Source organism: Aedes aegypti, chromosome 3 (genome assembly GCF_002204515.2).
Source record: "Aedes aegypti strain LVP_AGWG chromosome 3, AaegL5.0 Primary Assembly, whole genome shotgun sequence".
In the NCBI taxonomy this organism is placed as follows: Eukaryota; Metazoa; Arthropoda; class Insecta; order Diptera; family Culicidae; genus Aedes; species Aedes aegypti.
Genome location: NC_035109.1, coordinates 224,062,876 through 224,075,300, shown reverse-complemented (window position 1 = coordinate 224,075,300; position 12,425 = coordinate 224,062,876). Strand labels below are relative to the sequence as shown.

General features: G+C 39.3%; 1 protein-coding gene across 1 annotated transcript; it reads right to left on the bottom strand.

Moving 5' to 3' along the window:
• Positions 1-9,618: 9,618 nt before the first annotated feature.
• LOC5572124 lies at positions 9,619-11,201 on the bottom strand. Its single transcript, XM_001660151.2, has 2 exons — positions 11,046-11,201; positions 9,619-10,992 (listed from the first exon to the last, which is right to left on the bottom strand). Exons 1-2 carry the CDS (start codon positions 11,050-11,052, stop codon positions 9,806-9,808), a joined length of 1,194 nt encoding a protein of 397 aa, XP_001660201.2. The 5' UTR covers positions 11,053-11,201; the 3' UTR covers positions 9,619-9,805.
• Positions 11,202-12,425: the final 1,224 nt, after the last annotated feature.

The following is a 12,425-nucleotide window of genomic DNA, read 5'->3' as shown; positions in this document are numbered from 1 at the left end:
TTCGAATTACAGAGGAATTGCTTCCTTGTGTGCAACGTCCAAACTGTTTGAGTTGATTGTACTGGATTTTCTCAAACATCACTGCCTGAATTAGGGGACGGACCTGGTGTAGTGGTTAGAACACTCGCCTCTCACGCCGAGGACCTGGGATCTAATCCCATCCCCCGACATAGTCACTTATGACGTAAAAAGTTATAGTGACGACTTCCTTCGGAAGGGAAGTAAAGCCGTTGGTCCCGAGATGAACTAGCCCAGGGCTAAAAATCTCGTTAATAAAGTCAAACCAACCAACCAACCAACTGCCTGAATTATGTATCTGAAACCCAGCATGGCTTTATGCCAAAACGATCCACTACCACTAATTTAGTCAGCTTCACATCCTTCCTTATCAAAACCATCGAAGCTCGTAAACAAGTTGATGCAATTTATAATGACTTTTCGGCGGCCTTTGACAAGATAAATCACGATGTCTTGTTAGCAAAACTCGAGCGCCTAGGATTAGCCGAACCTCTTTTAAGTTGGATGAGATCCTACTTAGTAGGACGGACGATGTCAGTTAAAATAGGAAATATAACTTCTGAACACTTTGCTGTACCATCGGGAGTTCCTCAAGGAAGTCACATTGGCCCGTTTTTGTTCCTACTCTACTTAAATGATATTAACCTTGTCCTCAAATGTTTCAAACTTTCTTACGCCGATGATTATAAGCTTTATTATGTCATAACATGCAATGAAGATGCCAGGTTTCTTCAGTTAGAACTTGATACGTTTACGAACTGGTGTAAAACAAACAACATGAGTCTGAATGCAGACAAATGTTCAGTGATTACCTTCACTCGAAAACACTCAATCATAAGCTACGAATATTCCATTAATGGAATACCTATTAAACGAGAGTCTACTATCAAAGACTTAGGGGTTCTGCTAGATTCCAAGCTTTGCTTCAAAGATCATGTAGCGTATATTACATCAAAAGCGCTAAATGCTTGGGTTTGATCAAATTAATTACAGAATGTGTTGCAAGGATGTTACAAAATAACAAAATTATTGCAAACTATGTTACCGTTTATGACATCGGATGTTATTTGCAACTAACTTATAAAAGCGATGTCAAAAATATAACAAATGTTGTTATAAATGTGTTACTAAAAATATAACAAGCTGAGAACAAAGGCATCTTGATAACAAAATTATATCAATTATGTGGTTCTGGTCGGGATACCAGTGATGACGCAGAGTGCATCGTGTGACACGGTACGGTACGTGCTCGCAACCCTCAGGCATATTAGCATATAAGTACTTTCTAGCTTAGGGGCTGTCCATTAATTACGTAAGACATTTTTCGGAGTTTTTCAACCCCCCCTCCCCCCATGGTAAGATTTTTTGTATGAAAATGAAAAATAAATTGTATGGCAAGTAAGAAATCTCAGACCCCCCCTCCCCCCATAAACCCTTACGTAATTAATGGATCGCCCCTTACTACGGTAGCTGTTGGTACTTAAAGCCGTGCCTCAAGCCGGACCACCATACCTCAGTATGGACGAGGCGACACTGGCCAGAAGCTTACGCTTACTGGCGTACACCGCAGAGCTATTGGACATCATCCGGGACAGTGCCACAATAGCTGTGGAGGCTCTCTTGCAGGCATAATCAACGTGGCTACCGAAGGTAATCATCACCCCCAAGTGTTTGACGGAGCGCTTCGAAGTGATCGTACAGTCGCCTACACTGATCACCACTTGCAGCACCGACTTTCGGTTGTTGACAACAACCGCCTCAGTTTTGTGGTAAGCCAATTCCAGTTTCCTGGAGCTCATCCACTCCTCCTCAATTGCGATCGAGTGGGCTGCAGTCAATTCCACTTCTTCGATTGATTCACCGTAGACCTCCAGCGTAATATCGTCGGTAAAGCCAACGATGACCACACCCGCCGGAAATCTTAATCTCAACACATGACATCCCATAACACCGGACCCAGGATGGCACCTTGCGGGACTCCTGAGGTTATGTGAAAGCACTTCCGATCGACCTCTGTGTCGCAGATTAATATCCGATTCTGGAAGTAACTCCCGAGAATCTTATACAGGTACTCGGGTATCCCCAGACGCAGGAGCGCATCAGCAATAGCTGTCCAACTAGCACTGTTGAATGCGTTCCTTACATCCAGAGTCACTACTGCACAATAGTGAATCCCCTTCCTCTTACGCTGGAGTGCTATCTCAACGGTTTTTCTTACCGTCAAAATAGCACCTACGGTCGACCTCCCTTTCCGGAAGCCGAACTGATTGCTTGAGAGACCATTTACACCCTCGGTGTACCTCAAAAGTCTTCTCGAGCACCTTCCCCGCCGTGTCGATCAAGCATATTGGTCTATATGCCGACGGGTCACCGGGTGGTTTTCCCGCCTTTGGCAATAGTACCAGGCTCTGCCGCTTCCCGTTGTAAGCGTCTATCCGGTGTCCAAACCTTAAGCACTTCAAACATTTTTCCGCTTACTTGTTCAATCGCATAGCGACTCTCAATCGGTATTTCGACCATCCATTCGCCACTTTGTCTTTCTCCAATACCTTGTTCGCCTTCATACACCTTCCTCAATCGGATCGCCATTTGCACGTCGCCTAAGTTACACAGTGACTGAAGTGCATTACTCAGCTCTTTTACTGACGTAATTTCGTCCAGATCCTTCCAGGCAAGTGCAATCTCCGGGCATAAAGACTTCACTTCTGCCTTACCAGCCAGCGATTGAGCCATGTGCTCCTGAACTGCCAAACTGTCAATTGAAGGGTTCTTCTTCAACTCAAAGAGCATCTCACTTTTTTTTGGGTACGTCTGGCTTTAACCACGTTTTCGCCCAAATCCCTTAACATCGGGTCTTGTACGACGCTTTTGAGAAGCACTACGTACGACATAGCATCGTTAGCCTTGACTCGTACGGTGTCCCTCTTCGGCGGCATCTGACGAGGTGAAGGCTCTTCTTTCTTCTTCTGCTCCATTTTTTGTACCTTCGTTCGCTTCGTTCGGTTTTCCTCCCTTCTACCAACGACATTTCGCCACTCATTCTCCCGTAGAGTAGCGTTCGTACTGCGCATCTCTCTTGAAGCGGTGTCCCTTATGATACTTATGAAAAATCGCATCTGCTTCTTGGATCCACCTGGTCTCCTATCTCCCGGCGAAGTTCTGCTGATCTTTGAAGTCATGGAAACTTGCGTGTAACAGCGACAGCAGCTTTAGCCGTCCCCAATGCGTACTCCGCTACAAGTCCAGAGCTCTCACCTCACTTCTGCTACATGTGTTAAGTGCTATAAGCACTGGCCCCTCCCCAAAGGTGGGTCCGTGGAGAAAAGGGTCTGAGGCCAATGGTAATTTATATGCGTTCTGTACACCACGTGAGCAATTCAGAATTGCTCAAATACTGTGCTTGGGCTGGTTTTAATGGGTCGTCAGTGGAGCGGCAACCCTACACTCCCTGAATTACCTTCTCCTGTTACCGATTTCGATCAGGTGATGGTCGATTACACGTGCTGTGAACACTTGGCGTGGGATGACCCAGTAATGTGTTGTTAACAAAATGTTAATAATAGCCTTATTTGTTTTACCAAATCAGGATGATAGTGTGGCCTAACACAGAACACCTAGATAAGGGAAATTGATGTAAACCCAGACAACCAGAAGTCGCATGAAAGTTCACGTTATAACTCGTTTATTCACACAAATTACATCAAACCCGCAACACACGGTGGGTAAAATCGACAGATTGATGAGTTTCCTCGCATAAAACGCTGTTTTTATGAGTTCATTTGTACATTTTGTTTCGTCTCGTACACTCGTACAAAGTAAGTCGAATCAATCCGTAGCAGCTGTCAAATCAACATTTGTTATCATAAGTCAAGTCGCATAAGATCACAGGTTAGTTCGGTAGAATATTTATACACTCGCATTGTATGTGATTATTCATCACATAATATATGCACGCATATCGCCTCCACTTTTGTACGTAGAAGGCATATTCGCAACATCTTATAAATGAAATTTTGCACATACAAAGCCTCCAGGTGATTTCGTTATACGTACATTTTGGTTGTCTGGGAAGTTTATTATGATACTAACAAATGAAGTAGAAAACCAATATACTTTGCAATTTTTAGATAAGCTTAATTTGTTCTGTCTAATGGACTGGGAATGTACTTTTCTACGGAAGGAAAAAGTTATTCTATTCAATTTAAAATTCATCTCATAGTATTTATTATCAACCACTTCAACAAATTGATCAAAGTTAGTTTGAAAAAATATTAATCTCGCTTGCTTTGCTAAAATCGAACAGATAAAAATGAAGGCATTGGCATTGAAATCCCTTAGTCAATAATTGTAGACGTGCACATCGAACCGTAAACGGCGTGCATATTACCTAAAGTTTGTACGTGCTTGCTATCAATTGACATGAATTTTAGCTATCGGAACATAGTGCAGATACGAATGTTATCAGAACCACCCACAACTACTGCGCATAAATCAAACTATATATATTTTCCCCACAACATATCTGACCACAGTAAAGAAGCTGAGAGTTTCAACATGAAGTGTAAGTTTTCAATATTGTCTCTTATGTTTTATTCACCATGAAATGTATAGTTCAAATTCCTCCTTTTACAGTTTTATTTGCCATAGCGTTGTCATTTGCCGCAGTTGCGGCCCTGCCAATATATCCTATCAAGGTGTATCCAGATCTAAGGTGTCCCAGTTATGACAATCCACATAGCCTCATTATTCTGCCGCACCTGAACGACTGCTCCAAATTTGTAACCTGTGTGTCAGGTCTTGGATTCGAGATGAGATGTCCAGAAGGTTTGGAGTTTTCCCCGCTGGAGAAAGTTTGCAATTATCCTCAAATAGCCCAGTGCCGACGAGATCAAGCAGTTCCATACGACCCAACAGTTTCCAGAACTACGCTCAGTAGGTTTTTTTTGACAAGAGCTGATTTTGTACCATCAGAGCACACCACACTGGAGCCGGTGACTGTCGAAGGGCCAATCTGAGCGATACCATACATTTCTATGCACCAACTGTTGCATGGATTGTGGTGATAACTACACATTTAGAGTACGCCATTCATGATGGGTATATCAAAATAAGTGCCTACATGGAATAATTTTCTCAAAAGAGAACGTCACTATATTATAATAACATATTGTTTCTGATGCAAAAAATTGATAATGTTATATAATACATGTGAATCAAATTCTAAGGTCAGAAATAAAGTTACATAGATCAAAAAAGCCTTTCAAGTTTATTGTTCAAATTTTGTCAATTCTTCATACGGCTTTCCGTCGCAGGCTGCTTCACCTCCAGTTCAGCAGGTAACTATTTTACTAATACTTAATTTTATAGTACAAACTTTTCCTTCTTCTTGGCAATAAATAAACACTGCATTTCACCTTTCCACAGTTTTGCCTTTTTTGCATTCGTATATCCTACGTCAGGTATGATGATATACTCTATGCCCAGGGAAGGCAAGGGAATTTCCATTACGGAAAGATTCTGGGCCAACCGAGAATCGAACCCAGATATTTTCGGCATGGGTTGCTTTGAACCTACGGATGTCACCACTAGGCTAAGGAAGGCCCCATATAGGCATGTTGCAAATTAATCGTTTATTTCTATTGATCGAATAATAGACTAACTAATCGATTAATTTTTCATCGCTACCAGTCTTGCTCAATAATGGAGATAATCTATTAACTGACATAGATTTTTTGTTGATTTTAGCTATAAAATAACTTATGCAATACTGTGATGTTTGTCTCCAAAACATTGTGCAAAAAATTATCGCGTTGGAAATCTTAAAACCACGAAATTTGCTTATAGATTTTTGCGATTTAATTTGATATTTGCTGTGGGTTTATTCAAAATTGTTATTTCTAGACCATCGGGGCGAAAAAATTTTGCGCAGCACGTATTTTTATTGTCTATTAATAGATCTCTGTTCACTCCTGTTCAACATCTCCGTAGACACCTAATTGATTTCAAGGGCTGCAATACTCATATCAACAGCCACGGTTTTCACGAATTTCGTTGAAAGCATGGGTTTATACTGATTGTATGTATTTTTATATTCGTGGATTTATTTTTTTGTCCGAAATTGTTAAGAACCTTCAGCAATATTTATAAATTTTATGTTTCATATGGAATTATTGGGAGCCTTTAAAAGCAATGATTCTCAACCGGTAGTCAAGTGGTAGCCATATTTGAATATGAATATTTATGAACTTCTCATACTGTTTTTGGACATTGGGGTATATTTTCCGAGGTAAAAAGACCTCAAGGAGCGACGGAAGAAAAAAAATACAAATTATGCATTTATGGTAAAATACGGTCAATGAAATTTAAACTTTTTAATCTTTCAAAAGCCCTGAACAATTTTTGCTTGGTTGGCTCTGCTGATCACAAAGGCACCTGAATCCTTTTTCAGAAGGAACTGGTACACACTATATTCAGAAATTCAGATTTTCCATACATACATAGTACGAACGAAACCTGTAAAATTATAGCGAGTCGAATGTAACAAAAGGACTCCATCATATATGATAGATATTTATGTGCGATCTTAAAATTACATTGCTGCTGGTTTGAAAATGAGCTATAGGGTAGAAGTACCGGTTTTGGCCATACGCCAGTTGTAGCCATAGTGGATTATACACCATTTTACAAAGCCAATCAGCATGAAACCTTTTGTGTTCAGTAGATCACATTCATATGATATAGCTACATTCATTTACTCGTCCAAATTGATTGAAAACATAAGAAAAACATTTTCTTTATAATTTTAATTTCCATACACCTAATTTGGCCAGGGCACTCCTAATTTGGCCACTATCATAAGAAATCAATGCAAATGGCCGATTTAGGAACCGAAGTTAAATCTCTAGCCGAAACTGGTTCCGTTGGCCTATATTGACCAACGGGATTTCGAAAGCGTAAAAATGGTTTTAGCTCAGTTTAGAAATTTTACACACATAATATGGATTGAAAGCTTGCATTTGACATACTTGTAGTATGAATACTAGAGTGGTTCAAAAAATCGTTTTTGCTCCACACCACTCATTCGATTCTAGATCAAATTCTGAGTGTCCTCCCAAAATTTGAGCTCATTTGACAAATAACATCCCTTCAATCGTTTTCTTCAAAGCTCTCTCAAATCAACGGTCAATCGTTTTCCTGTTGTGTCTGAGCACTGGACTTTCATGCAAAATCAGTATTTGTTCTTGAATCGATGTTATTCGCAAGCTTTTCGTTCAACTCATTTTTGAAATTAATAGTATGTTTGTTTATAAATAACAAATTTGCTGATCATTGTTATAGCGACCGACGCATTCTTGGATTGATCGACTGTGGAATCTCCACAAATTGAAATATTTCTTACACAGTTTATACAAATTTCTGAAATATTTAAGATACACAGTTTATCACGATATACGTGAGAATTTACGCCGATAAGTGAATACCCTTAATGATAAAGACGAGTCACATGAATCTACTCGATTTACAAAATAGACATCCTAATTTAACAAATCTGTCTGGACATTTGCTTAGGGAATTTTCCTGCAGATTTCTCCGAAGGCTTAAAGAAGCTAATTTTCCTCGTCTATTGAAGTTAATATCACAATTAATAGTTCTGCCGATAAGGAAAAAAATGTAACATTACTTAAGATTTTGAAATCCATATTCCATAATAGGAATTTTTGCGGCAATTTTGTTCAAATTTAAAGCGATATTTCATTTTTTAACGGTTTTCAAACATCTTTGTGTTTTTAAAAAGGCGTGCATATTACATGGATGTTTTGTTCTACGTAAACATTACTCTCCATAACAGCCTTTTTTTCCTAAGATACCATCTTGACTACAGTTTCTCAACTTTCCAACGGTGCCCGGTATTGGGCGCTATCCGGTACCGGGGGATCTCCCCCTTTAAATAAAAATGTAATGACATTTGTACGTCACACAAGGTTGATAGCAGGACTCTTTTTAAAAACCTTGGTCACTAATTCAATGCAAGTCTCAATTTTTAATAGAAATTTCAATTTTATTCTGTTTGCAGTGAATCCTGCTAAAGGCTCCTAAGAAATTTTTAGAGACCTCCAGAATTTTTTCTCGGAGTTTCTTCAGCATTCCTAATCTTGCAAATATTTCTCGAGTAAATTCTGAAGAAAAATCTTCACGGATTCATCAATTGTTTTAAGGTTCTACACCAGTTAGTACTACAGCAGTTATTCCAGTAATTATTAAAACACAAATTTCTGCAGGGGTTCCGTCCGATGTTCTTTCAGTTATCCTTTTGGAGCTCATCAACCGTTACTTTAGAGTTTACAAAAAATGATCAAATGTTACTTTAGAAATTCAACCAATTTTTTTTTTCAAATGTTTTTCCAAAAATTTTAGATTTTTTTTGAAGACTTCTTTGGATAAATGTTTAGAAATTTTTTAAATATATTTTTTGAAAAAAAAAAATCCTAAGTAATGTGTAGAGGAATTCCGGAAAATATTTTAGGAGGAATCTCTGCAGTATTTACTGTGGTTATCGTCAAAGAAGTCTGCAGGAAACCCTTTAGATATCGTTGGAAACATTTATGAAAAAAATGCTGGTAGAATTTTTAAAGATGTACTGAACGGTAAGCTTGTTAGTAGTCATAGGGAAATATTCAAAATATAAAAAAATGGGAGCTTTTAAGACAAATTGCTATAAACATTTTAATTTAACTCTAGCAACTAAATTAAATTTTATATCATAGCTCCCAATGGCATAGGATTAAATAATTTTGTATTTTACATGAATTATATTTAATTACTAACAAAAAATATATACCGTGCACCCCCGCTAATGGACCTATGCACGGGTTCACTATTTGACATTTTAGCGGTGCCGTGTTATTTATGTGATTATGGAAACTAGTGAATTCGGCACCGCTTAAACGTCAAATCAGTGAACTCGTGCATTGGTCCATTTGAACGGTAGCTTATGCAAACCATCGGGGTTCATTTTTAATTTGAACAACTAGTCACCCTAGAAACGTGTTTCTGGTTACCTCTTTCACTGTTTTGTTTTGATTCTGCGCTCCGTTCCACAGCGTTCCATTTCACTTTACCCTGTTCCATGAACGATGTGCAAATAAGCGAGTACAGATTAAAAAGTGTTCAGATTAAATGTGGTCAAACCAACGGGGGTACCCAGTAAGTGTTTATAAAAAAAAATGCGAGGCTGGTGATGGGCCATTATGGGCCAATGGACCGATGCACGAGTTCACTATCTGACGTTGAAGCGGTGCCGTGTTGTTTACGTGACCATGGCAACGAGTGAATTCGGCACCGCACAAACGTCAATTTAGTGAACACGTGCATTGGTCCATGCACGACTTCACTAGTTTGGCGCTTGAGCGGTGCCGAATTCGTTAGTTACCATGGTAACGTAAATCACACGGCACCGCTGAAACGTCAAATAGTGAACCCGTGCATTGGTCCATAGACAGAGTTGAATGGAGACGTCTTCTACGTGCATCAAAGTTTTAAAAGATAAATGAAAATTTCGGATTATGAAGTCAAAGAACATTTCAACACATAATACAGAGCTCCAATTTGAACAATAATCTTTTTAAAGGCACTATATAATTTATTTACGATGAAATGATTAAATGAATAAGAAATAATGCTGTTTGCGATGCCCTTCCGTTTTATTACTAATTCATACTGCAAATAAATACAAACACTAGACCATTAAGTCTATGCACCGTCAGTTTAAACCCAGGTGGTTTTCACTCTACGGACGAATCGTGCATTTCGCCACCTTTGGATAATCGCAACGATCATATCGCACACTCCAGTGTTGTCCCGCAGGGCATACAATCAGGTAAGCACGACCATCGTAGCACTTGTAGAACTTGCCACAATCTTTCGGATGCGTCAGATGAACAGGGTTGTTATCATCATCGGTCGCTGGACAGCGGATATCAGGCACACCTGCGATCATCTCCCGCTGTTCGTCTGTCCATTCCGAAGATTCCAGAGGAAATTCTTCATCGCTGTAGTAATAGTCATCATCATAAGCAGCTGCCTTCTTCATCATCTTTGCCAGGTTTTTACGCTTAGGCAGCATACATTGTGCGTATTGTGGATAGTCGCAGCGGTTGATCTTTGCTCCGAATTCTTGACCAGGTGGGCAGTTCAAAACATATGCTCTACCATCGAAGCATTTCTGAAACTTTCCGCAATCAGTTGCATGTGGAAGATGAATCGGACGGAAAGGGTCATCTGTCCGGGGGCAACGGATATCAGGAATGCCAGCATTGTAGACGAATTCAGCTTTCATTGGGAGTGCTACAATTTCTGGTTCGTCATCAACCGTTTCTTCCACCGCCACATCCAAACTATCTTGAACTTCGTTGACCTCATTTATAACTTCAACCTCCTTGATTTCTTCATCCTGATCTACCTGAAAAGTAGCAGCATCTCTCTTGCACTTGGCAATGGATGGGAAATCACAACGATTGAGGTGTGCAGCCCATTGCTGACCAGGTGGACAATCCAGTTCAAACCTTAGACCGCTGAAGCATTTCAAAAACTTCTGACAGCTCGTTGGATGTGGCAGATGTAACGGGTGCATGGGATCGTCATTTCGAGGACACCTTGCATCGTCAACTCCATCTTCAAACCGGAATTCGGCAGGATCAGGTTGAGCTAACGCTGAGCTACATTGGGCATACGACGGATAGTCACAACGCTGGATCTTTGGCCCATATTCTTGCCCCGGTGGGCAATCGATCGTAAATGCTCGACCATTGAAACATTTTAAAAACTTTCCACAATCTCTGGCATGTGGTAAATGGAAAGGATTCATCGGATTATCAAATGCTGGACATCTTGGGTCTATGACACCATCTTCGAACCGGAAGGTGGGATTAGCGAATGTCCCAACTGATAACAACAACGGTATGATGGCTATAAAAACTAAAATCAAACATTAGTATGCGAACGCTTGTCATTATGCATGTCTTAATTACCCTTCATTTTGAATCCAATCAATGAATAACTAACAACTGAACTGCTCACTGGTATAATTCGTTTCGTTCGTGGCGCTTATTTCAACACTGAACTAGAACACGACGGACACAACACTTTTATATGTTCTACAAGGATATCAAGTACTGCGTCAGAGATCAAAAAGTTCCCCCGACGAAATCGATGGCATCATTTCAGTGCTACTGATACTGGTGACTAATGGTAAATTTCGAGATGATGAGTTCTTTTCTGTCGCACAATTTCGCACCGGATCATTCACGGAAGGCGCTTCCTGTGTCAACAACTAGCCTTTCTGATTACTGAGTGGACAATAAAGAACCATGCTATCGCACCAAGTACAACGAATCATCATTAAAATTGAAGATCATCAGCTAAGATATGAACACTTTTTATGAGAAAAGCTTGTTGAAATTCCTGTTAAAGTGAGTAGAATGGCAAACTGTTGAGTGTATAAATTTCCTAGTCGTTCATGCGTACAAACCTATGAAAACATCTAGCACTCTTGGGGCTACTACTATTAGGATAATTGCTTTTGATTTTGCTGAATTAGGGATACATAGATCACTCGTGTAAACAATTATTGGTAGTTATTATTATTATTTAGCGAGGAGCGTCCATACACTACCGTGAGAAAGTTTGGAATTATCCCCTAAAGAAATACAAAAGTATTGCGAATTTCTTCCACCACTGGGCTGTAGCAGAATTTTTTACAAGAGCAGAAACGTGAAAAAAGTAAGCGATTGCATCAAATTTTGTCAGTGTCTTAAACGAACTCATTTTTCACAAATCAAATAATAAGTGGCGAATAAAATATATTTTCTCTTTTAGCTTAACTATATCAATACAATTATCAAAATATGAAGAAAATTGCTCTATTTTTAACGTAGGGGCAGGGGTGGTAAAATGAACACCTTAAGGATTTTATCCTGTTTCTGATAGAAAAGCGAGGAATTTTTAAAGTTCTATCGCACAACATCAAAAATAGGGATGTTATCTATAGCAGCGACATGAATTCATACTAAAATAGCTAAATGTTCACATATTTTCATCGCTTGCAAAAACGATTCATATGTTCATTTTACCTGCACTATGTTGGTAAAATGAACAGCTGTTGGTGGTAAAATGAACATCATGCAAAAAACGTGAACAAAACAAATATTTCTGAAAATTTTCGTGGCGTTACCGAAAATATATCTATTAATGATTGTAACCCATTAAAAAAAATTTTAAAGGTATCAGATTTGACATCATATCATAACGATATTTACCTCACTGAAAAACCTCAAGACTTCCGAGCAAAACGTTATGTCAGTTCTAATTATCAAACGTGGTTTTATTTTGATTTTGGTGGTTTTATTTAT